Here is a 27,959-nt window from a genome sequence, read left to right as displayed (position 1 = left end):
CTCTCTGCATCAGTGACTCTTACCCTAAGACATCAACTCAACAGATCTGTTATGAAATGATTAGATTTTTCCATTTTTAGTTGGGTATTGCTTTGTTTTAGCATTGCCCATGGACTGTGAAATCTGACTATAAAGGGAAGGTTAAACTTGGAGTTTCTACAGTCCTGTACTACATCAGCTGAAGACTGATCTGTTACTTATGTACATTAACAACTCAACAAGGAGGCAAGGAGCTGAAAGCATATATAACACAATGATGCTGATGTGCGGAGACATGGAGAGGTCTGGCTGACATTTACAAGGGAGCAATTGAAAAGTAAGGCAGCAGGGGGCTGTTTTTGACTCTAAACTTTGGATTCATAGGAAAATAGCATAGATTGGTCTTGAAAAATAACTTCTAAAGCGTGAAGAAAAAAGGAAACGCTGAGGACTCTATTATCTCTCCTGAACACTTTCTTTTTTTCTTGCTGGATACAAATTGCTTTTTGCTTGTCAAGTGCATTTGTGATATGTTTAATGTACAAGTGCAATGCTCCATCCTAAGGATTAGCATAAAGGTGTTCTGTGTTTCTCTTATATATCTGGTTGTAGGGTAAAGGAAGCACTCGTGGTGCATGGCTCTGGCAATTCATCTCTATCCAATAAAAGGTAAGCAATTTGACTTATCACTACTTGTATTCTACTTTATCAAATAGCATATGAAATGTACAGGACAGTATTTACAGCTCAGGCTGCCATAGGCACTAAGCCAGGTTAGTGGTTATACACTCTAAAGCTCCAGTGCATCCTGTAATGTATACCCCTTGGTAATGGTGCCCACTTAGTACCCTCCCCAATATTAGTGCCAACTTACTGCACTACACTCTTCAATGGTCCCCTTGTTATTTGTAATTAATAATATAACCCCTTAATGCCCTCACACAATAATAGTACCCCGATTTACTAACAGCGCCACCTTAGACAGTTTGATCACTCAATAATAGTTCTCCTTAAAGTTTCCTTAACAATAGCACCCCATTAGACAGTACACTAAGTAATATTGCACACATAGTGTCCACACACCTTAATGGTTGCCCTTAGTGCCCTCAGTAATAGTTTCCTCTTTAATAGTGCCCCATTAATGCTCCCAATCAGTAATAGTTCCCTTTAATGCATGAGTAAATAATACTGTCCACTCACTAATAGTGCCCTCTTAATGCCCCACTGAATAATATTACCACTGATTGCCCCTTCTAAGTAATAGTCCCCCCCAATGCCCCATCCAATAATAATTTGTAGTGTTTTCAGTATTAGTGCCCTCTACTGCTCCCACTCATTAGTTGTTCCCCTTAGTGCCCCCATTCAGTCATAATTCAGCAATACTGCCATTATTTTGAGCCATTGAAGCAGTGATAGTGCCCTGTTAATGCCCTAATAGTCCCCCAAGTGTCCTCACCCAGTAAAAATGCCCTCTTAATACCTCCACTCAGTAATAGTACCCCTCAATGTCCCCAATAACTGTGCACCCTAATACCCTCACTCATTAATAATGCCCCCAAGCCTTGTAATAATAGATCCCCTTAATGAAAGTCTGTTTCCAAATCTCAACATATCAACTCAAGCCTGCAGACAGGTTAGGGTCCCCTGAAAGAAATGAATCTCAGGCTCAGATATATCAGAGTGTGTGTCAATAAGCAGATGAGCTCTTTGGAGTAATTTGCAAATTGACAAAAACAGCAATATCTCAGCAATGAAGGTACTGAATCAAATCTGTAATGTCCACATTAAGAAATAGTTCCTCCTCTCATTAACAGTGCCCCCTGCCCCCTTAGACAGTTCCCCATAGGTAAAAATAATATCCCAATTCAGCAATAGTGCCCCTTAACAACTTCACTTATTTAAGCTCCCTTTACCATCATGATTTGGCAGCTCCAGTTTTCCTACTAGCAGTCAGGTCTTTAGTACCCCTGCCCCCCAACACTTTAAACAAAGGTTGCATATTTACTTTATGTTGCCCTGTTCCCAAATTTCAGCCATAGCTCAGTAGCACATAACACTTTTAGCACTGTGGTAGACTGGCTGAGTCACTGGAGTGGCGTTGTAGGGTGTACCAATTTGTCCAGCACAAGACAAGGGAGGGGGAAATAACAGCTTCATCGGGTGCCACCCCTTCCTCCCTCCAATGATCCTACAGGGGCTAATCACTAATACGTCCCTGGACAAATAATATACATCTCTAGATTAGTACATAAGTTTTGGCTTTGTTGCTAAAAGCTCCACTAAAAATTAAATAAGTTATATTGTGTCAGAACATATGTGCAGCAATGTGTATAATAGTGGTAAATATCCATATGGAAGATGATCTCCATCATAATAGACACCTTTCACTGTACGTCCCTTCAATGATCCGCATCTTATGTATACAATCACACATAATGTTTTGGCCTCATTTATGTAGTTGCCTGAATTTGCTGCAGTGTGTCTCACTTCTCACAATTGTCCATTTTTTTTTACATTTAATTCACAACATTTTAACGGGATCCTATCTTTCAAAACCTTTTTTTCTAACTAACACGTCGAAATAGCCTTAAGAAAGGTTATTCTTCTCCTACATTTCGTTGTTTTCTCTGTGCCGCCGTTCGCCTAAAATCCCGGTTTTTGTCGGTATGTAAATTAATTCTTTCGCCACACTGGGGGTGGGCCCCAGCACTGAAACAGCACTGGGGGCGTCCCCAATGCTGCCAGAGAACTCTCCAGCGACGCCTCCATCTTCTTCTTGAATGAGGTCTTCATTGCGTCTTCTTCCGGCGGTGTCTTCTAACTTCTAGGCTTCGGGCTTAGGGCAAAGCTGACTGTGCATGCCCGCCGGCCACAAGAAAATGGCCACTTATAATACTATGTAAGCGGCCATTTTTCTATATGACCTGCATGGTTGTGGGGCTGTTTCGGAGTGAGAGAGAAACTGGTATAGAGTAGATTCCTCCTCTACCTATTGTGTGTAGCAGTAAGTCTCCACTCACCAATTTACAAAGAATTACAAATTACAAATAGGGAAACTACTAATTCATGTAAAATCTAAGCCATATGATGACCAGATATAGTGTTACTTCTCAACTACATACACAGAACAGCTGATATTAAAAAGTCACCTTAAACAACAGGTAAACTAAAAAAAAATGTTAGGCTGAGGTCCCACGATGTGGAAACGTAAATTTTTTTTGCAGATTTTGTTGAGTTTTTTTTTAAAGAAAAGCCAGGAGTGGATTGAGCAGAAGGGAGAAGCATAAGAGCCTAGTGGGAAAATAATGGGGAATTTGGTGTACCCTATGTACTCTGTATACCTTACATATTCCCTTTTTACCATTCACTGTGCAATCACATCTGGAAAACTATTGCTCACGATGCCCCTTGATAAATTCTTTGAGGGGTTTAGTTTTCAAAATGGGGTCACTTCCCAGGGGATTCCACTTTACCGACATCTTAGGACCAGTGGTGTAACTGAAGTCTGGTGTGCCCCGATGCAATCTTTTGTCCGTGAGCCCCCTACCTCATCCCTACAGAGAATTCTTGATAGTCATGGTCATGAGTGCTAAGGAGTTTATTCAACCTTAATGAGGTTAGGGTAATCTGTGGGTCACCTTGGCTTATGGGCCAGATGGAAGCTGCAATTTCAATACTGCCAGTTCTTATGCCCCCCCCCCCCCTAAGGCTCCTGGGCCCCGGTGCAACTGCAGCCTCTGCACCCCCTCACGTTATACCCTTGCTTAGAGAACTTTCAGGACATGAGGTCCAAAAACCAAACATCTATATCTGAGCTTCCAAAGTGAAATAACCCTCCTTCCCGTCTATGTGCTGGTTGCAGAGTCCCGAAATTCCAACAAAGTAGAATTATCTGACACGTGACCCCTTTTTCAAAACTGCACCCCTCAAGCAATTTATGTAGGGGAGCAGTGAGCATTTTTACTGCACAAGTGTTGCATTCATTTATTTTGCAGAAATTACAATGAAAAAAGTTGAAATGGAAATTTTTTCAGAAATATGTAATTTCTGTGTACAATATTTTATGCCCAACTTGTCTCAGAGACAAACATTCTAAAAGCTGTTGCACCCCGAGTAACCTGCTTAACAGTTTTTGGAGTGTGTGTATCTACTGACACAAAGTGGCATACAATGTATCTAGGTAAACTTAAATTTCCATTATGTACAATCTGAGGTGGATTTCTTTTTGGAAAGCATGCATGGGGTCAAAATGATTGCTATACCCCTTAATAAATTTTTTGAAGGGTGTCATTTCCAAAAAGAGGTCACTTCTTGGTGCTTCCCATCACACTGGCTACTTAGGAGCTCTGCAGTTTTCTTCCACGTGTGGAGTATTTCCATACTCTGTAGAAAATGCGTAAAAAATGTGCGGTGCACTTTTTTTCTTTTAACCCCTTATAAATATGAAAAAGTCTAAAGCAACATTTTATTGGATAAAAGGTAATTTTTCATTTTCTTTCTTCCCAAAGTTAATAAAATCTATGAAATAGCTGTATGGTGAAAATGCTCGCTATACACCTTAATAAATTTCCTTAGGGGTGTAGTGTAATGGGGTTACTGTTAGAGGCAAGGTTTCCATTGTACTGATACTTTAGGGGCTCTGCAAATGAAACATGGTACCTGAAACCTATTCCAGCAAAATCTGCTCTTTAAGGCCGGGTCCCCACAGGCCTGAAACGCTGCGATTTTCAGGACAAAAAATAGCGGCGGTACACAGTACAGGCAAAGTGGGTGGGATTCATAAAAATCCCATGCCCACTTTGTGGTTAAAACTGCAGTGCAGACACGCTGCAAAATCGCAGCATGTCAATTATATCTACAGAAACGCCGTCGGTTTCCCTGTACATATAATGGTAACAGAAAGTCCACGGAGGAAAAATCAGTGAACCTTCTGTTCATAGCGCTGCGGGAAGAACCGCGATGTGTTCCAGCTGCGTTTTTTTGTTTTTTTTTAAATTCACTTTAGAACGGAAGTGATCCCTAAAAAAGGGTAAATTTGGAAATTTTCTGGCAGATTGTAAGAACATAACAGATGATGCCGCCATAAAGAAGAAATATGTAAGATGATATTCTTACAAATTGGAACTTTTATTATACTCTAGGGTCTCTTCAGACCCCAGAGTATAATAAGTGGAGGCCAAGGGAGGTGAATAAATATAACAAATAGTATTACTCACCTCCCCTGGGCTCCAGCATGCAGATCTCTGCTCTCTTTGGGCCTCAGCAGTCATGTGTGTCATGCCACCATAATAACGGTTGTGTCTATGCGTCATTACATCCAATCACAGGCCTCAGCGGTACATGACAGCATTCAGAAGGCCAGAGGAGGCCCAAACAGTATGGGGACCTGTGCGGCAGAGCCCAGGGGTGGTCATTAGCACTGTTTGTTATATTTACTCACAGGCCTCTTCAGACCCCAGAGTCTAATAGTAGTTCATGGGTGGCAAATCCTATAAATTTCATTTTGAAAAATGGAGCCATGCCTTAGGGTGTTTTTAGGTCAAGTCCTTAAAGTGATCCGTGGATAGTTCATTAATATTAGAGACCTTCTACGCCTACAGGAAAAAAAACTATTTCCGGGACAACCCTTTAAATGTGAGCTATAAATGAATGTAAGTGGTTATATCCATATTCCCTGTCACTTTCTTGTTGAGGGAAAAGGCTGAGTCCGCCATTATAAGGATCAGAGATACATGGTGATGTTGGGACTAAAGATATAAAGATGTGTACTCAGGCATCACATGACATCCTTTCTGTTTCCAGGAAATCTCGGAGTATCTTTACCCAGTATTTGTATTTGCTGTATTTATAGCTTTATTTTTCGTTAAGCATTTAGTAAAACAGATTTCCATTGATGTCAGTTTTACAGTTTAGACAGTATGTGCCATTATCCAAGGATTTCGAGAGAACAGTGCCACCCACTGGCTAAATTATTGATTTAGACTAGTAAACGCCATCCTGGCAGGGTAAGTGATGGATTTTAATCTGAGCCTCTGCTGGACACTGGGCTGAAGAGGGTAACATGCGGCTTGTATTAACCAATTCATGCTGTCATTCCAATATCACGTAGTGTAATCTACTGCTCACTTCCAGTCTGAATAGCTATATCACTTCTGGTCTTTGTCAAATTTCAGCTATAATGTAGGTCAAAATTATTGTCTATTATTTCTTCTAAAAAATAAATTATTATTACTTTACAGTAAGTAATAATTGGTAATGCTTTACACACTCACACAAATGATATACATTGTATACACCATAGTTAGCAACATTTCATTTGGTAAAGTTGTAGTATTTAACTCCTGCCTCAAGCGCCATTCACATCTGCATTCGGTTTTCTGTTCGGGGAGTCCACTCGGGTACCCCTGAATGGAAACCTATACGCATTAAAAATCGGCTACCTAAGGAAACCACATGGACCCCATAGACTATAATGAAGTCCGCGAGGTTTCGGCTTGGTTTCCGCACGAAACATGCAGAGAGAAAAGTTTTGCTTGCAGGACTTTTCTCTCCGCATATTTCGTACAGAAACCGGGTGGAAACCATACAGACCCCATTATAGTCTATAGGGTACGTGGGTTTTGCAGATAACCACTTTTTAATTCGTATAGGTTCCTGTTTGGGGGGTCGCCAAGCGGATTTCCTGAACGGAAACCCAAACGCAGATGTGAATGGGGCATCAGATGAGTAGGAATGCCCTCTCTTTAGTCAGAAGTTGCCAGAGAAGAGTCAAATATGCGGTGAGTGATTCTGAGAATTCAAGACAACTCTGTCAACTTTGGGACAGCTGGCATAGATAGAGATGATTGAATTTCGTACATTGCTGGATATCTTTGTATATACTCTCTCTTTGAGGTGATCACCTAATATTATAATGATATATAGTCCTCTAGATCAGGAGTGGGTAACCTTTTTTGTATGTGTGCTGATATTTGTTTAAAAATCCAAGACTAAGTGCTCAGTGTGCCATGCAATAATTATAAGGATTGTCGATCTCCTACATGAAAGTCATAAAACACAATCCACATCAGCAACCAGTGAATTAGTTGATTAGACAATGGGATCCTTCTCTTGTGATCGGATTAGCTGTATGAACAGAGCGGAATCATACATTTACGCAGCCTGATGTTTAAGTTCGTACAAACCTTTCTAGTCTTGGTGAAATGAATGAACGCCCACTTTAGCATATTTTGGTGCCATATTATATTTTTACACTTGCTTCAAGGTAAAAAAAATAAACATGTCTGCCCTATGAGCCAGATAGCTCCTGCCCACCTCATGCTTCCCACCTCAGTACCACATCTGCTATAACATAAGAGCTGAGAGAACCCTGTCGCAGTTAGATATGCCTGAAGTGTGGACTTTGGCACAGGTGCCCAAAGTTGCTGATCCATGTTCTAGAGGGGTGTTCCAGTCTATATAGCACATGATGAGGCAGATAGCTTTCCACAGGAAATTTGTTCTAGACAAAGAGGTGGCCTCATTTTTTTTATTGCTTTGTAATACTAGTCAGTGTCAGATTGGCCCTTTAGAGTACAGGAGGGCCCTGGCTCTAACACAGTAATGGGCCCCACTGAAGACAATAAAATCTTTATACTGTAGCCAACCATTTGTCAGTAGGGTCAGTAGGACCTATTGCATCTCATTGATAATATGTCTAAGTGTAGCACAAAGATTATAAGATTATATTTCTGTATAACTGGAGGTAAGCCCCCTGAATCATCTCATTTGAAGAGTCCTAGAAAATCTGACCGGACACTGATACTAGTGAATGGACTTTCAAGACAGTGACAAGTAGTAATGGGCAAATCTTGCAAGATTTGTTTTGTGAATACTCATGAAGTTGGCCTGCAAGTTTTGTTTCCAAACTGTAAGTACTATTATTATACTCTGGGGTCTCATCATTAAAATCGGAGGCCTAATAGAGGTGTGAAAAAATGAAAAAGAACTCATACTCACCTGTCCTTATCTCTTGTTGGGCTCCATTGCAGTGTCCAATCTTCATTCCTGACTGTTCCCATCATCTTCCGGCTTTCATTGCGACACCAGTGGTCCTAGGTTGCTGCTGAAGCCTGTATTATGAGTTTTTTAAAAAATTTTGCTTCCCCCTGCCCCTCCAATTTTTATAACCTGGAATTTGAAGAAACCCCTAACTATAATAATGCTTTGCAGTAGTAAACCCCCAAAATCTGAGGTTTTGCTAAACCCTGAAATTTTTAGAACATTTTTATCCAACATGATTTCTTATAAACTAGTGATGAATGATGACCTAGTGATGAACACAATTTCTTCTCTCGTGATGAATGGTGACCCTTGATTTGGGGTGTCAGCTTGCTTTCTTTGGCCAGAATATCAATGAATACCTCATTTATCATTTCAGTGTTTTTCTTATGCAGAGTAAACTTTAAGGCAGGATTGTTCCTACATCTAGTGTGAGGTGTTGGAAGAGTGACTGAGTCCACAGTTTACTAATAAGTTTAGTGGCCGCTGTCTTAAGGAGGATAGGTGTTATAGAGTGGGAAGGGTAACCATATCCACTCCCTATCAGTTTGATGTTAGGGCATATTACAATTATATGACACTTGTGTTTCCACTATACAAAATTATATGCAGGTTACACTAGGTTCACACCTGGATTCTGGTCTCCGTTCTGTGCTTTCCGTCTTCTGCATGCCAGAAGACGGAAAGCACAGACCGGGTCCGGCCGTGAGCGGCGGTGAACGTTTTATGCTCTCTGCCGCGAAACCGTTTTTTAAAATCCGGACACAGAGTACTGCATGTCCGACTCTGTGTCCGGATTAAAAAACCCGGTTTCGCGGCGGAGAGCATAAAACGCTCACTGCCGCTCACGGCCGGATATCTTTCTCACCCATTCAAATGAATGGGTGAGAAAGCCTCCTGCAGGTTTCCGTCTCCTGCTCTGTTTTATGCAGGAAACAGAAACCTACAGAACGGACACCTGGGCGCAGATGTGAACGAGCCCTTACATTACATGCTAGTACAGGGGTCAGCACCATCCAGCACCTATGCTGAGGTTGGCAATTCAGACATATTTACTAGGTATGGGGCTTTCTCTAATATTTAAAACACTGCTACTCCAGACAACCCTTCTCTTTCAAGGAACGTGTAAATGGGGAAGAAAGCACTAAGGTGGAAAGAATTAGGCAAAGTGTCCTAGTATCTAGGTGGGCTAGCCTAGTCAGCAATTGCCTGTGGTATTCATTTTTTTTACCTTGACACAAGTGTTGAAGTAAAGTAAGATATGTCAGTTGAACCTGCTGAAGTACGCATTTGTGCATTTTAGCAAGGCTGGACAGATGTACGGGTTTACACAACAAAAAAAACCTATATCCTCTGCCCCCTCAAAGCTGGCTTACCTCAGATCACTTTGCACAAAAAAGAGTCATGGACAAGGGTCACATGGAAATGGATGTTTGATCAACCAGTTAATAATAATAATAATAATATATTTTATTTATATAGCGCCAACATATTCCGCAGCGCTGTACAATTTATAGGGTTGAAATACAGACAAAAAGATACATTACAAAAGAAATAGTCATCTTACACAATGGGACTGAGGGCCCTGCTCGCAAGAGCTTACAATCTATGAGGTAGAGGGGGTGGCACAAGAGGTAGCAGGGGCGGCATTGCTTATACAATGTTCAGACAGTTTTGTAATAGAGGTGACTGTCATTACATAAACATAAAACTTTATGAGCCGTCACCAGTCGAGTCCCTTAACATGTGGTTGGTGTCTGGACATATAAAGTTAGACTGAAATGGCATCATATCATGTGGGGTAAAGTGGGAGCTGGAACAGAGAAGGTTTAATTTTAGGGATTTTCATTACGGTACGGAAGGGTTTACCTTAGGAATTGTGATAGGCTTGTCTGAAAAGATGCGTCTTTAGTTTGCACTTGAAGCTGTAGAAATTGGGAGTTAATCTGATTGTCCGGGGTAGAGCATTCCAGAGAAGTGGTGCAGCTCGGGAGAAGTCTTGTATACGAGCGTGGGAAGTTCTGATAATAGAGGATGTAAGTCTTAGGTCATTGAGTGAACAGAGAGTACAGGTTGGGCGGTAGACAGAGATGAGGGAGGAAATGTAGGGAGGTGCGGCATTATGGAGAGCCTTGTGGATGAGGGCGATAACTTTATATTTTATTCTATAATGAATAGGCAGCCAATGTAGCGACTGGCAAAGACAGGAGGCATCGCTGTAGCATCTAGCCTGATAGATGAGCCTGGCCGCTGCATTCAGAATAGATTGTAGAGGGGAGAGTTTAGTAAGGGGAAGACCGATAAGTAAGGAGTTACAGTAGTCAAGGCGAGAATGAATCAGAGAGACAATAAGTGTCTTTAATGTATCTCTTGTAAGGAAAGGGTGTATTCTGGAGATGTTTTTGAGGTGGAGATGACATGAGCATGCAAGTGATTGAATATGGGGGGGTGAAGGAAAGGTCTGAGTCAAACAACCCCGAGGCAGCGGGCATGCTGCCTAGGAATTATAGTAAGGCCTGAGGCTGCAATGGATATATCAGGGACAGATCTGTTAGATGGTGGAAACAGTAGTAGTTCAGTCTTAGAGAGATTTACTTTCAGATAGAGCGAAGACATGATATTTGAGACAGCAGAGAGACAGTCACTGGTGTTCTGTATTAGTGCAGGAGTGACGTCCCGAGAAGATGTGTATAATTGGGTGTCATCAGCATAAAGATTGTACTGGAAGCCAAATCTGGTGATGGTTTGTCCAACGGGGTCTGTGTAGAGAGAGAAGAGCAGGGGCCCTAGGACCGAGCCCCAAGGAACCCCAACAGCAAGGGAAAGAGGGGAAGAAACAGAGCCCACAAATGATACACTGAAAGTGCGGTCTGAGAGATAAGAGGAGAACCAGGAGAGAGCAGTATCCTTGATGCTGACTGAGCGGAACATAGTGAGGAGGAGATGATGGTCAACAGTGTCAAATGCTGCAGAGAAGTCCAAAAGTATAAAAAGATAGAAGTCACCATTAGATTTAGCCATCAGGAGATCATTGGAGACTTTTGTGAGGACCGTTTCAGTAGAGCGCAGAGCGCAGAAACCAGATTGTAAGGGGTCAAGCAGAAAGATAGCGGATTAAATGAGAACAGACCAGGCATTCCAAGATTTTAGAGATGAAGGGGAGGTTAGAGACGGGTCGATAGTTAGCAGTACAGGACGGGTCTAGGGAGGGTTTTTTCAATAGTGGGGTTATGACAGCATGCTTGAAAGAGGATGGGAAAATTCCAGAAGAGAGAGAGGTTAAATATTTTAGTAAGGTAAGCCGTGACAGCAGGCAACAGAGATTGGAGAAGGTGTGAGGGGAAGGGGTCACTACTGCAGGATGTAGGGCGAGATGAAGAAAGTAGCTGAGATACTTCCTCTTCTGTAACAGGTTCAAAAGATGAGAATGGACAGTCTGAAGTGCGGTTGGTGAGGGGATCAGTACTAGTTAATGGATTGCTGTTATAGGGGCAATATAGAACTTTCATGTAGGGGTCAGCATCCATACAGTTATTGCCTGGCACATGGATTACTTCATCGTTAACTTTTTTATTTATTTATTTATTTATTTATTTATTTTAAATCGATGTATGATACAATAAAGGTTGTAGACCACTGCACTAGAAGTTATCATATATATGTTATAAAATGACCCCATGTACCAAGAAGCTCTTGTCATCAAGATTATCGGTGTTGGTCCACGTTAATAAATTATGTGAATGTGACTGTTATAGCTTTTTTTGTAAGTTTTATTTCATTAAAATATATTTCTTTTTGCCCCAGAAATGACTATCATGAACATCACAAAGGAACTTGGCAGCAAAACGTATACCCATGGACCATGGCTCAACAGCTCATGTGAATTGGATATGAACACTTCTTCCCCTAATATAACTCATAGTCATATCCAGCTCCCCACCTTCACTCCGGCTGCAAAGGCTCGGGTCATCATTACTTTTGTTATTTTCACACTTTCAGCCTCCTGTAACTTGGCTGCTCTATGGGCAGCTGCCAAAACAAGCAGGAAGAAAAGGTCTCATGTGCGAATCTTAATCATTAATCTGACCACAGCCGATCTCCTAGTTACATTTATTGTCATGCCTCTGGATGCCATATGGAATATCACTGTACAGTGGCAAGCAGGGGACATAGCCTGCAGAATACTCATGTTTCTCAAGCTTCTGTCTATGTATTCAAGTGCTTTTGTGACCGTAGTGATCAGTGTGGACCGGCAATCTGCCATCCTTAACCCACTAGCCATAAATGATGCCAAGAAGAAGAATAAAATAATGTTATCCACAGCCTGGCTAATGAGCATCTTACTATCACTGCCGCAGGTATGGATCTTTACAGTTTTTTTCAGTGACTATAAAGGCAATCCTATAGTGTTTTCAATGTATAATAGACCATACTTATTATTGCACTTAGCAAATAGTGGCAAGGGTCTCTTTACTAAGGGTCCATTCACACGGAGTAACGTGCCACGTGATGTGGCATGTATACGGCGTGTGATACTTTGTGCGCCGTAAAAGCTCCCATTTATTCCATTGGGAGCCTGGATCGTATACGCCACATTATTTTGAAGCCGTGATTTTGCCCACAAGATCTGGACAGGAAGACAGGTAAGTATGATGGGGTGGGGGGAATTGGAAAATGTGCCTCGGGCGGTCACATGATCACCCTGGCCATTTACGTAAATATAGATTTTTTAGTAACCTAAGCCATTTAGAATGTAGGCAGGGGTGAAGGGATGAGCAGCTTAGATTATCCCAGATGACCCCTGTAATGTTCCTTTTCAACCCTTGCATCCCACATAATCTAGACTTATACCCCAGGGCACATCTACCTCTATCACTATCCTTCTCCATTCACTATACAGTCCTCTTCTACGTTATGTTACAGTGCTATTATTGATGCATCATGTATTACCCTGGACCATTTTCAGTGGAGTGTGTGCACTTTTTAACTACTTAGCCCTTTTCCAGTTCCATGGACTACACCTTAGTAAACACATCCCGACTTTCATGTTGGACCATTATATAATTTCTAATCATAGAAAGCTATGGGAAGTTGCCTTTTCTAGCCCGAACTTACATTTTATATAGCCATTTTAACCCATGTAAAAGCTTTTTAGCAGATGTTTTTCCTTATTATTTCCACTGAAACTTTTTTTCATGTGAAAAAAGAAAATTGCGTTAATACGCTGGCTATGATGCATTTATGAATGACTTCTCTGGAACATTTCACACAGCTGTTCTAATGGAAGCTTTCTACTTCTTTCTAGATAAAAATGTTACTGTATGATAATGTTGAGAAAGCTTTCTGCAGGTTACAGGCTTTTGCGCAGTTGTATTTGCACATATAATTTCTTCAGCAATACAACAAGAAAATGTCACTTTTTAGTGAATACTTTACATTTTAGTTATATTCCTTAAATTAGGAAGTGTATATAAACTATACATATATATGTAGCAGTTGCATCGAGATCCTTCAAGGTGTCAAAGACTCTGTAGCATGCAAGGATACCAGCAATATAAATGGTAGGTACAGGAGGATACTGCTGTTATTGGGCCATAAACATAACAAACCAGTCCTTACCTTTCCAGTGTCGGCAGCTACATTTGTCTTATACAGGTCTCCCAGCTGCCGTCAGTAGTGATATCCACAAAGGTGACCTTTTCACATATGGCACATGACATGCCGTGTGTGAATAGGTGACCGCGGAGGCCAGTGATTCACACAAACAGTAGGGTGACCTATATATAGACGAATGACTGCAAACTGGTGAGTAATGGTTTGCTATGTTTTTGGCTCCACTAAGAACAGTATAAAAGAATAATTTTTAAAAAATTAAACAATCCATTTAACTCTTGGTGAATTGCAACCGAGGTATCTAAACTCCAGCAGCACATGGACACTGCCATATTGGTCCCAATCCACACCCCCGCAACGTCATCTGAGGGCAATATTGGGTGCCATGATAGCTAGCAGTCTTCTGAATTCTCCTATGCTTGCCAAAGGCAGCATTTAATAGAAGCGACTGATTTATTTTTTTGGAATGTGTGGAAATAAAAAAAATAAAACAAAAAAACTGACAAATCTCTATGTCCTTAACTGACCTATTCTCAAATGCCTCATAGAGCTATTGATTTGTTTTCAAATAGACAGATTTATCCCCACAGAGAACAGGTTACAGTATTAGGGGGCATTCACACAGAGTTTGTGGCGCTGTTCTTGCCATAAAACTCTTGTGAAAAAGCAGCGCTGTAAAACTGAATGTATTAGGTGCATAACACATTGAAAGCAATAGGTTAAAAAGCCTCCCATTGAGATCAATTTGTAGCGCACTCTAAGGGTGCATTCACACTGAGTAAACGCTAGCTTATTCTGAACGTAAAACACGTTCAGAATAAGCGGCGTCTAAAGCAGCTCCATTCATTTCTATGGGAGCGGGGATACGAGCGCTCCCCATAGAAATGAATGGGCTGCTTCTTTCACTCCGTGCAGTCCCATTGAAGTGAATGGGGAGTGCCGGCGTGTACGCTCCGGCATGAGCAGAGCTTGCCGTATACGCCGGCACTCCCCATTCACTTCAATGGGACTGCACGGAGTGAAAGAAGCAGCCCATTCATTTCTATGGGGAGCGCTCGTATCCCCGCTCCCATAGAAATGAATGGAGCTGCTTTAGACGCCGCTTATTCTGAACGTGTTTTACGTTCAGAATAAGCTAGCGTTTACTCAGTGTGAATTCACCCTAAGACAGAACCCATTGAACTTAATGGGATTCACTTTTACAGTGCTGCTTTTTTACACAAGTTTTGTGGCAAAACCCCTGTAAGCGGGTAAGTAAGCAGGGCATGAGCAGTAGACTCTGCCCGAGGTCTACAATTTTCAAAGCCTGCGCTGGAAGAAGACACAGGAAGACGACGTTCCTGAAGAAGATGGAGGCGGCGCTGGAGAGTTCTCTGGCAGCATTGGGGACACCCCCAGTGCTGTTTGAGCACTAGGGGCCCGCCCCCAGTGATGCGAGATAACTCATTTGCATATCGTTAAAAACTAGTATTTCTACTGAACGGCGGGCCAGAAGCCACTTCTAAAGGTAGGAGATGAATAGCCTTTCTTAAGGCTATTTTGACGTGTTAAGCAGAAAAAATTACTTCTGAATTATAGGATCCCTTTAATTCTAACATTAGAATCAGGTAGGACTGATACAAACAGCAAGTCTGTTATATAAGATTAATATATATATATGTATATATATATATATATATATATATATATATATACATACATATAGTCAGGGTCTGGGGTTGCTAAGTGGGGTGGCATAGACACACAAGTTCAGTTTCATTAGACCACAACAAAAGTAGAGTTTTATTTTCACTCAAAAAACGTAGTGCAGCAACAAAAGGAAACAATACAAAAAAATAAATACCTGCCCCGCTAGGCTCTAACTAAACATAGAATAGGTTACCTCACCTAGAATCACAGAAATCAAAAGCCAGTAGAATCACTCAGGACACAGCTCCAAAAAACGACCTCTCTGTTTGGCACTCCAGCCAAGCTCTGCCCCCAGTCTGCTGCTGGAGCTGACTTCTTAAGCCTCCTTTAATGAGCAGACTCTCCGCAGCTGAGTTGCTGCCGGAACTGCAGCTGAGTTGCTGCCGGAACATCCCCAAAGTGTGGACTGGAGGAGGGTGGAATGACAGGTCCCACTACCAACCTACTTGCCGTTCCTAAAAATCCAGCCCAGTAACCGGAACTTTGAAATAACCCTCAGCAGACAATAGTTATCTGCTGTGAAACATTCTTTCTGGAGTTTTCTCATCTCACCCACTTTAGTAGTCTGGGTGAGATGTACACCCCCTCCATTACCTGACCAGCCATCGGCTTACAATATATATATATATATATATATATATATATATATATATATATATATACAGTACAGACCAAAAGTTTGGACACACCTCCTCATTCAAAGAGTTTTCTGTATTTTCATGACTATGAAAATTGAAGATTCACACTGAAGGCATCAAAACTATGAAATAACACATGTGGAAATATATATTTAACAAAAAAGTATGAAAAAATTGAAAATATGTCTTATATTCTAGGTTTTTCAAAGTAGCCACCTTTTGCTTTGATTACTGCTTTGTACACTCTTGGCATTCTCTTGATGAGCTTCAAGAGGTAGTTACCGGAAATGGTCTTTCAACAGTCTTGAAGGAGTTCCCAGAGATGCTTAGCACTTGTTGGCACTTTTGCCTTCACTCTGTGGTCCTGCTCACCCCAAACCATCTGGATTGGGTTCAGATCTGGTGACTGTGGAGGCCAGGTCATGTGACGTAGCACCCCATCACTTTCCTTCTTGGTCAAATAGCCCTTACACAGCCTGGAGGTGTTTGGGGTCATTGTCCTGTTGAAAAATAAATGATGGTCCAACTAAACGCAAACCGGATGGAATAGCATGCCGCTGCAAGATGCTGTGGTAGCCATGCTGGTTCAGTATGCCTTCAATTTTGAATAAATCCCCAACAGTGTCACCAGCAAAGCACCCCCACACCATCACACCTCCTCCTCCATGCTTCACAGTTGGAACCAGGCATGTAGAGTCCATCCATTCACCTTTTCTGCGTCGCACAAAGACACGGTGGTTGGAATCAAAGATCTTAAATTTGGACTCATCAGACCAAAGCACAGATTTCCACTGTGCTAATGTCCATTCCTTGTGTTCTTTAGCCCATACAAGTCTCTTCTGTTTGTTGCCTGTCCTTAGCAGTGGTTTTCTAGCAGCTATTTTACCATGAAGGCCTGCTGCACAAAGTCTCCTCTTAACAGTTGTTGTAGAGATGTGTCTGCTGCTAGAACTCTGTGTGGCATTGACCTGGTCTCTAATCTGAGCTGCTGTTAATCTGCGATTTCTGAGGCTGGTGACTCGGATGAACTTATCCTCCGCAGCAGAGGTGACTCTTGGTCTTCCTTTCCTGGGGCGGTCCTCATGTGAGCCAGTTTCTTTGTAGCGCTTGATGGTTTTTGCAACTGTACTTGGGGACACTTTCAAAATTTTCCCAATTTTTCGGACTGACTGACCTACATTTCTTAAAGAGGCTCTATCACTGGGAAAAGTCATTTTTATCTAATCACATGCTTGCATAGGCTTTAGAAAGTCTATTCCACACTTACCTTTTGTATGTAGATTGCTTCAGTGGTGTCTGAATAAGTCCGTTTTTATTCATATGCTAATGAGCCTCCAGCCAGCTCAGGAAGTTCCCAGCAGCCTCCTCTCTCCTATTATCTTCTATATGTGTGAAGCAAACAGGAAGCTGAGTCATCAGCAGCAGCAGGAGCGGTCTCCCATAGAAAACAGCAGAGAGAGGTGTGCACCATCTATCGTGCACTAGTCTAATTAGCATATGAATATAAACGGACTTATTGATAAACCACTGAGGCAATCTACATACAAAAGGTAGGTGTGAAATAGACTTTCTAAGGGCTATGCAAAGGTGTGATTAGTTAAAAATGACTTTTCCTAGTGATAGAGCCCCTTTAAAGTAATGATGGCCACTCGTTTTCCTTTACTTAGCTGCTTTTTTCTTGCCATAATACAAATTCTAACAGTCTATTCAGTAGGACTATCAGCTGTGTATCCACCTGACTTCTACACAACTGATGGTCCCAACCCCTTTTATAAGGCAAGAAATCCCACTTATTAAACCTCAAAAACAAAATTGAACAATAATGTGTGAGTTTTTTTGCCAATAAAACCGTGTTTATTAACCATTGAGGAGAGCGCAGTTCCTTAGTACCAGATTTATCACTGAATCTGAGTTGCTGGTCCTTCTACTTCACTTATTAAACCTGACAGGGCACACCTGTGAAGTAAAAACCATTTCCGGTGACTACTTCTTGAAGTTCATCAAGAGAATTCCAAGAGTGTGCAAATCAGTAATCAAAGCAAAAGGTGGCTACTTTGAAGTACCTAGAACAGGGGTCGGCAACCCCTGGCACGCGTGCCACTCTCCCCTTACTCTGGCTGCTCTCTGCCAACCAATGAGAGGAGAGAGGTGAGCTCAGGGGGTGGAGCTTATGCCTATGGAGATCCAGGACCCTATCTGTAGTGAGAGCTCCTGCAGGGGTGCCAATACTTTTGGCCAACACTGTACTAGAATTGTATTTTATAATTTGATGCTTAGGCCTGCGCCGCATTACTCCATGTGAATGCCCCCTTAGGGTGTTTCTTTCCAGGTGGTGACACTCCAAATCTAGTCCCCAGGCAACAGTGCTGTCACTTTGGTATAAGTGTGACACCGATTAATTCCTGTTACTGCACTGCAAGGAATTAAATGTAGCTGAATTAAATCCATGTTTTACTTACAGAAAAGTGATGGTTCTGGCATCCAGGGACTAGATGCAGCATCCGAGCATATAATGTGTTGCCCCCTACAGGTGTCACCTCACTCTGCTACCAGTCACATACATTTACCACTAATTGCGGACTACACATGTACTGACATTGCTTCTAATGGAAAAGAGGATGTGTACCCAGGCAAATAGTGGTAAACATATGTGGCTGGGAGCGCAGTATGACAGCACCTCTATGTTTCGGTTTGTGCTATATGACTTTAGTATAGGGGTTGTCAGCCTTACAATTTTTGACCGGCACTCCAAAGACCTCATCTGTGATTTTTTTATTAAAATCGAACAAAAAACAAACAAAAAAGGTTGCCCACCCCTGACCTAGAATATAAGACAGATTTTCAGTTGTTTCACACTTTTTGTTAAGTATATAATTCCACACGTGTTACTACATAGTTTTGATGCCTTCAGTGGGAATCTACAATTTTCATAGTCATGAAAATACAGAAAACTCTTTGAATGAGAAGGTGTGTCCAAACTTTTGGAATGTACTGTATATATATTATATTATTCAGAAGAGAAACAAGCAGAAAGTGTCATATCTATCAATCAATCATGACAGATACAAGCAGAAAGTCTGCTAAAAATATCTATCTCTCATCTATCTATCTATCTATCTATCTATCTATCTATCTATCTATCCATCTATCTATCATCTATCTGTCTGGCAATCAATCATCTATCTGTCTGTCTATCTATCTATCTATCTATCTATCTATCTATCTATCTATCTATCTATCCATCATCTATTTATCTCCTATCTATATATCTCCTATCTATCTATCTATCTATCTATCTATCTATCTATCTATCTATCTATCTACTATCTATATATCATCTATCTATCTATCTATCTATCTATCTATCTATCTATCTATCTATCATTCAGGCAAACTTGAAAGTCTATTATTCCAATCCTCTGATGGATCAGAACAACGGATGTCTTTCATTGGTTCACTCATACCTATATATACCAGAAATGTAGCTTATGAAAAGCCTCCAACAATGAAGTTTTTATATTGGTCACCTGAGTATGCAAAATAGGCTGACATTTCCTATTTTTGGGGTACATGTTTCTGTTGATGTCATTTCTCCGCCAATCAACTATCATTTATTAAAGATGCCATAAAGTAGACATAACCCTGCTGTTCCTCTTATACAGACAACATAGAAAGGAAGTGTCACCAATATGGCTGCCCCAGTGAAGTATTCTAAATGATTAAAATTAAATAGTTGTAATATTTCAAAAGAGAACAAAAAAGATTTTTTTCTCTTCTAGAGTATTACATCTAAAAAATTCAAGTAAAATCAAATGCAAGACATTTCCTTTACAACCTTATCTTTTCATGAAACCGCTTCCATTTTCAATCTTTTACAACAAAGCAGAAAGTGTTTTGGAGAACTGTCAATTAATCCGACATACTTTTATACTCTTCCATTATAGCGTTATTCACAGATGTTTATCACAGGACTCGGAAAACCTCTCACTCTTTTCCATAAAAAAGAACGGTTTTCACTGCTGCCATTGTATAAGGTGTGTGGGTGTCATAAATGCCTACTCAAAATGTAAAGTGACTGTAGAGCAAATCCAAGTATAGAAATTTGCCAAAGAATATTAAAATATTGTCCACACAAGTGGTGCCTGCATCATTCATTCATTGCCTCCTGCCTCTCTGACACATACTAGCAGTATTAATATACAGATCCCAGAGGATCCATTATGTATACAATGTTTATTTAGCATTCTTCTTTAAGCTGTATGTATCATTGCTGTCTTAGCTTATTATATGGCTGCTGGGTGTAGATACCATTTGATTTGGGACTGACTGTATGGACCTCTGTAAATCAACTGGGCAGATGTAGAAAGTTAAGTCTGTTATGCTATTTGTGATATTTGGCATGGTAGCAAAAGATACAGTAGACTCTGTCCCGTAAAATGACAAGTCGATCCAAAGTGGAAGCTGCATGTGTTCCTATTATTAATCATAGAGCACCATTAATTCCAAGGTGCTGGACATATGAGGGTTTACATACATATGTAAGTAAAGTTCATCAGAGCCCCAGTGAGACAAGGGCTTAAAGGGATCCTATCATTCAAAAGGAATTTTTTGTCACTAACATGTCGGAATAGCCTTAAGAAAGGCTACTCGTCTCCTACCTTTAGATGTCTTCACCGTGCCGCCGTTCCGTAGAAATCACATTTTTTCCTGTATGCAAATGAGTTCTCAGAGCCAACTGCGCATGCCCACAGGCCACGAGAAAATGGTTTTTAATTTTCATATTTCTTGTGGCTGCGGGTATGCGCAGTAGGCTCTGCCCAAGGCCTACAAGTTTCACCGCCTGCACCGGAAGAAGACACAGGAAGAGGACGTTCCTGAAGAAGATGGAGGCGTCGCTGGAGAGTTCTCTGGCAGCATTGGGGAGGCTCCTAGTGCTGTTTGAGCGCTGGGGCTCGCTCCCAGTGCTGTGAGAGAACTCATTTGCATACTGGTGAAAACCAGGATTTCTACAGAATGGCGGTTACAATAATACTATATACAATACGTACAGTATCCCGATCTGAACTAGAATCAGAATCCTCATTGGTGACAGTCATAACACTGATCAATTTGCTAAGGAATTGGAATGTATCATTTTTGCTGCGAGACAGCTTTATCCTGGTGACTATCTTTCCTGACTTCCCATTCTCCTGAACCTACATTAAGCGTTTTTGCTTAAAAAATAAATTTTGTTTGGTCTATAATGAACTTACAGTTTGTCTTTTGGGTGTTACCAGAGATCTTTTGTTATTAGGTTTCTACTATATACACAAGTCATATATCGCTCTTCCCTTTCCTTCTAGCTCTTTCTGTTTCATACAGTAACCATTACTGAACCGCAGAACTTTACCCAGTGCACCACCAGGGGCAGCTTCCAGGAGCACTGGCAGGAAACAACCTACAACATGGTGAGCTTTGTTTGTCTCTTCCTGCTGCCTCTGCTGATCATGATCTCCTGTTACTCAAGAATTCTGCTGGAGATCTCAAAGCGCATGAGCAAGGGAACATGTGAGTACTAGAGAACATACACCTTATAAGTTGGCTTTTGTAACTTTTCTTTATTTTACATTCTTTCATATTCACACATTATGTGATCTTGAGTATTCTAAGCCTAGGACATAAGATGCTTCTGTTTGCTCAGATTCATAGAATATAGATTTATAGAATATTAGGGGGTTTCCTCTGTCCATATTCACATCACCCCAATAATTGTGAGAGCATGGTCCTCAGACTCATTTTTCACCTACGGCATCTATGTCGCGATGAAATAGAGAACTGACCACATATGAATGCAGTTTTCTCCCCTCAAGTCTATAGGATTTAAACAACCAAGAGCTGAGAAAGTGATATTTTCTATTATACAAGAGTTACATATGGGCAATATACGGTGCATTTTGCTGTAGGTCCAGTAACTATGATGTCTTTGCGTCCAGTGCTCAGCCATTTGCTATACAGGTTCTCCCTACCTTCAAATTGAGGATGTACTTATAATATTGAAGATTTTAATAAAAAAAATTGTAATGAAAGGCTGTGTGGTTCCCTGGGCTAGATCTTACTACTAGAGATGAGCGAACAGTGTTCTATCGAACACATGTTCGATCGGATATCAGGGTGTTCGCCATGTTCGAATCGAATCGAACACCGTGTGGTAAAGTGCGCCAAAATTCGATTCCCCTCCCACCTTCCCTGGCGCCTTTTTTGCACCAATAACAGCGCAGGGGAGGTGGGACAGGAACTACGACACCGGGGGCATTGAAAAAAATTGGAAAAAGTCATTGGCTGCCGAAATCAGGTGACCTCCATTTTAGACGAATAGTGGATTTCAAATCCGGGTCATATGAGAATGTGAACTTTGAGACTATGAGACAGGGATAGCTGTACAGGCAGGGATAGCTAGGGATAACCTTTATTTAGGGGGGAATGTTATTAAAAATAACTTTTTGGGGCTCTATCGGGTGTGTAATTGTGATTTTTGTGAGATAAACTTTTTCCCATAGGGATGCATTGGCCAGCGCTGATTGGCCGAATTCCGTACTCTGGCCAATCAGTGCTGGCCAATGCATTCTATTAGCTTGATGAAGCAGAGTGTGCACAAGGGTTCAAGCGCACCCTCGGCTCTGATGTAGCAGAGCCGAGGCTGCACAAGGGTTCAAGCGCACCCTTGGCTCTGATGTAGGAGCGCCGAGGGTGCATTTGAACCCTTGTGCACCCTCGGCTCTGCTACATCAGAGCCGAGGGTGCGCTTGAACCCTTGTGCACACTCTGCTTCATCAAGCTAATAGAATGCATTGGCCAGCGCTGATTGGCCAATGCATTCTATTAGCCCGATGAAGTAGAGCTGAATGTGTGTGCTAAGCACACACATTCAGCACTGCTTCATCACGCCAATACAATGCATTAGCCAGTGCTGATTGGCCAGAGTACGGAATTCGGCCAATCAGCGCTGGCTCTGCTGGAGGAGGCGGAGTCTAAGATCGCTCCACACCAGTCTCCATTCAGGTCCGACCTTAGACTCCGCCTCCTCCAGCAGAGCCAGCGCTGATTGGCCGAATTCCGTACTCTGGCCAATCAGCACTGGCTAATGCATTGTATTGGCGTGATGAAGCAGTGCTGAATGTGTGTGCTTAGCACACACATTCAGCTCTACTTCATCGGGCTAATAGAATGCATTGGCCAATCAGTGCTGGCCAATGCATTCTATTAGCGTGAACTGAGTTTGCACAGGGGTTCTAGTGCACCCTCGGCTCTGCTACATCAGATTGCTACATCTGATGTAGCAGTGCCGAGTGTGCATCAGATGTGTAGTTGAGTAAAACTGACTCAGCACTGCTAAGTCTCTGCATTCGCATAGGAATGCATTGGCCAGCCTTCGGCCAATCAGCGCTGGCTCTGCCGGAGGAGGCGGAGTCTAAGGTCGGACCTGAATGGAGACTGGTGTGGAGTGATCTTAGACTCCGCCTCCTCCAGCAGAGCCAGCGCTGATTGGTCGAGTTCCGTACTCTGGCCAATCAGCACTGGCCAATGCATTTCTATGGGGAAAAGTTAGCTTGCGAAAATCGCAAACTGACAGGGATTTCCATGAAATAAAGTGACTTTTATGCCCCCAGACATGCTTCCCCTGCTGTCCCAGTGTCATTCCAGGGTGTTGGTATCATTTCCTGGGGTGTCATAGTGGACTTGGTGACCCTCCAGACACGAATTTGGGTTTCCCCCTTAACGAGTTTATGTTCCCCATAGACTATAATGGGGTTCGAAACCCATTCGAACACACGAACAGTGAGCGGCTGTTCGAATCGAATTTCGAACCTCGAACATTTAGTGTTCGCTCATCTCTACTTACTACTGCATTCTCCACTTTCCCTACAGTAACAGTGTTTATTGTTTCTTATTGACATACCCCACAGCTAGTAAACTTCTAAATGTAATATTAATGTGTGAAGGGGTCCCAAAAGGGCTATGGAGAAGCTTTGCCTCTATCAGAGTCTTTAGAAATGGTTGGATTCAAGATTATTCATCAACCAATATAGTTACAAAAGGCAGGTTAGATGCAAGATTTATTTTTTACTAAATCAACATAACACATTTGTTAAATATCCTTTAGCATATATGAGTTTTTTTTTCTTTCTATAGTTATTAAAGCCAAGCTTTAAAAGCTCTGTTTCCCTGTAATTCACACTACACTTAGTCCCTTGGACAGTGAGGGAGTGGAATATTTTATATTCATTATACCCTTTTGCACAAGGGAGCATTACCTGGTATAAAGTTATACCCCCCTTCCCCCCAAACATTGGGTTCCAGTGAGAAGTGAGTCCATGAAACCTGAAAACAGTAATGACTCAGATTACATGTCTAAAGAAGTCGTGAAAGGAGTGAGCAGGGGCTAAAGAGTAAAACACAGGCTTCAAGGGTATTCCCATGATCATAACCATATCTATATTTGTAGATAATTAAAAGTTAAACATCTTTGCAAATATAAGTAGTTAAAAATTCTTCAGTTTTAAAGATTTTCTCTATCTATTTTAGTGATGACATCTATTGTCTTGATAGCTTGCCAATGGATACGGTCACAAATGCAGAAACTTTCTATGGTCTGGGACTTGTCAGGAACCCAGCCTTGATTTTCTTTTTGTAGTTGGTATTGTAGGCAGGCTATCAGGCTTCTAAACATGACCATAAGGAGGGATAAAACTTGGTGCACGAGCAATAGAGACAGATTTCTTTGGAGCAATAGAGACACATTTTTGTTGGGTCATCGGAAAAATAAGCCAAAGTTTTGGGGCTTGAAAGAGTGAGACAGAGTTATGAAGGTCCGGACAACACATTTAGAAATACGTCAAAATCTACGAATGGGATTCGTATCTTTAGATAGTGCAAAGTTTGACAGTATTGATAAATATGCCTCAGTCCGTATAGATTAAGGATATCCTCTCTACATAAATTCTTCCCCTAGGTCCAAGATTCAGTATGGCAATCTTACCCAGCAGCCAATTTTTACATAATATTTTAAACTTCTGTATATTGTATAAGAAATGTAAGAACAAAATATTTTGATTCCATTGCAGTGTCTTCTAAAGAGGTTTACCTCCGACGCTCCAAGAATAACATCCCTAAAGCACGCATGAGGACTCTAAAGATGAGCATTGTAATTGTTAGCTCTTTCATCATCTGCTGGACCCCTTACTACCTTCTGGGCTTGTGGTACTGGTTTTACCCTGAGACCATGGAAGAGAAGGTTTCTCAATCCCTTACACACATTCTTTTCATCTTTGGTCTTGTCAATGCCTGTCTAGATCCCATCACTTACGGACTTTTTACAATACACTTTCGGAAAGGCCTTCAACGCTATTGTGGAAGAAGAAGAAGGACATCAGATACTGACATGAGTTCCTCTGTGACCGGATCCTTCCGCTGTTCAATGTCATCTTTTCGTGCTAAAAAGATGATAGTGTTGAACCAGGAGATGCAAGTGTTTCAGTCATACAATGGATCTTCAAACAACTCAGACCTGAGGACAAATGGCCTTGGCAGCAGCTGCCTCTGAGATCACTTAAGATACACTGTAATTCTGACTTCATCCAGAACACTTGGACGCACTATAAACATTAATTACAACGTGCCCTACAGCATGCCATTAGTAAGTAGTTTTGTACAGATATGGTGTTCACTGTTGTCCCAGTAGATCCAGCCGACTTGTGAAGACAAACCAGTAAAACACATTTTGTACAAATCTTGCAAAGTGAAAATATTGGAACAATTTATTTATGTGAAATCCATTTATAGATTTTGAGTCTGGATGTCGTATATACTGAGACGAACATTGTCAGATTTTAGCTTGTATGTACTGAAGCCCAAACCTTTAATTTTAATGTAAATGTCATTTTTACTTGTATTACAAAGCTTGTACAGTCCTGTATCCCATTGTGTTATCTTTCCAGACTGACAATGAATTTTCCCTTGATCTGGAATCACATTGCTATTCTGTAATTCCACAAAAGCTAATTATTAATTGGCGGAAAGCCACATGTACTTTGATTCATTTTACAAAAGTATTGTTTTTATTTTTATTGTGCATAAGTAAGAACACAGGGGAAGAGTTTTCATGCAGTCTTTATTTATTTCATTTATGAATAGCACTATCAGACGTGAAGCTTCCTCCCATATACAGTATCTATAGGTCACATAACGCATCACTTAGGGCTGAAAATATATGGGATAAGATTAATCCATGGGTTGTTAGAGGATAATCCAGATCAGCATTAAGGGTCCATTCACACAGGGTTTTTGGCGCTGATTTTGACACTGAATCTGCTTCAGAATCCAAGTGGAAAAAAGCCTCCCATTGACTTCAATGGGTTCCTTTTTCCACTAGAAAAGCGGTAAAAGGAACCCATTGAAGTCAATGGGAGGCTTTTTTTCCACGTGGATTCTGACAAAGATTCTGCATCAAAATCAGTGCCAAAAATGGATAGGTAGACGAGGCCCAGTTGAATGGCCACCAAGGTCCCCAAACTTTTCCCTAATGGACTTTTTCATGCAGGGTTGATACCATGATTCAGTTCATAATATAAGCACGCCAAGGAATGAACGGCAATAAAGAAGTTGTGCCAGTGTACATGAGTGTAAAAACTAGAGTAAAGGAATGTGTAAGGGCCGGCAATATAAGCATATATGAGATTGTACTTCATTGTTTTGTTACTCAAAAAATATTATTTGTACTGTATACCTAATATATATATTATTTAAACTGTTTACCAACTTATGCACCACCCTGTTTAATTCCACAGCTAACATGACAAGGACCAGAATGTGAATGTTGAAGAAGAATTATTAAATTTATACTTATCCATACTTTAACTCCTTCCCACTCTATGCCACACTGTTACGTAGCACTGAGCGTATAGTTAATGCCTAACGCTGTAATAGTATGGCGTTGTAATGCCGTGTGGAACTGTGCCTTTGGCATTACTTCCGGCACTTGGCCGTGTACAGCCGTGGCTTGGGACTAGCTGCCGGAGTCGGAAGATACTTCGACTCCAGCGGATTAACCCCTTGGATAGCAAATACGGCATCCAGGTGGTTTGGGGGCAAGATTTCCCCACACTCTTTAGATCTCCCACAATCTCAATGTTCGAGCGGTTGCCCTGGCAGTCAGAAGGAAACCTACGTGCATTGTGCTGCAATACTATATACATTTCACTAGGGTTAAATGATCCCATGTTCAAGTCCCCTTATGAGTCACACAAAGAGTTTAAAATATACAAATAGGAAGTTTGAGAAACCCAACTTTACATTTAAAAACACACAAACAGAAAATAAACAAACATGTAAGGCCGGGTTCACATCTGCTTTCAGGTTTCCGTCTTCTGCCGACAGAAGAGGGAAACCTGGCAGACAGTGTCCGGCCGTGAGCACTTGTGAGCATTCCTGCATGTCTGACTTTGTGTCCGATTAAAAAAAAAAAACAGTTTTGCCGCGGAGAGCACAAAACGCTCACGGGCGCTCATGGCCGGACACTTTCCAAACCCATTCAAATGAAGTTCACATCTGCCCTGGATTTCCACTTTTTTCTTTTTTTATTTGGAACACAAAAATGGAAATCTGGACATAAACAGACCTGACGGACGCCAGTGGGTGACAAGGAGTCCCTTCACTATAATGAAAGGTTGTTGAGGGGTGTCGTTTGACTATAATGGAGTTTGTTGGTTATCCATTATGGTACCCTTGCATGCAGGACTTTTTTTGACTTTATATTTTAATATTATCCAACTGTAATGTCTCTGCCTGTTTGGGTCACTGCGTCACCCTCTGCTCGCATACTGCGGCGCAGGAGGCGTGTGCAGTTTCATTCCTTGCTTAGAGTTTTTGGTTGCACTGTGCGAACATGGCTCTATTTCTGTAATTGATTTTCCACCACACCCATCTGCCTTCACCTTTATTTCCCTCTGTTCCTCTAATAGTTAA

General features: G+C 41.4%; 1 protein-coding gene across 1 annotated transcript; it reads left to right on the top strand.

The window, feature by feature from the left end:
- Positions 1 to 563: 563 nt before the first annotated feature.
- Positions 564 to 25,539, top strand: LOC142202919 (gonadotropin-releasing hormone II receptor-like). The gene is made up of 4 exons (XM_075273307.1): positions 564 to 648; positions 11,824 to 12,377; positions 21,302 to 21,506; positions 25,061 to 25,539. The coding sequence occupies exons 1-4, from the start codon at positions 615 to 617 to the stop codon at positions 25,537 to 25,539; spliced, it is 1,272 nt and encodes a 423-aa protein (XP_075129408.1). The 5' UTR covers positions 564 to 614.
- Positions 25,540 to 27,959: the final 2,420 nt, after the last annotated feature.

Source organism: Leptodactylus fuscus, chromosome 5 (genome assembly GCF_031893055.1).
Source record: "Leptodactylus fuscus isolate aLepFus1 chromosome 5, aLepFus1.hap2, whole genome shotgun sequence".
Lineage (NCBI taxonomy): Eukaryota > Metazoa > Chordata > Amphibia > Anura > Leptodactylidae > Leptodactylus > Leptodactylus fuscus.
The sequence above is the reverse complement of the archived record's forward strand: the minus strand, read 5'-3'. Positions and strand labels throughout refer to the sequence as shown.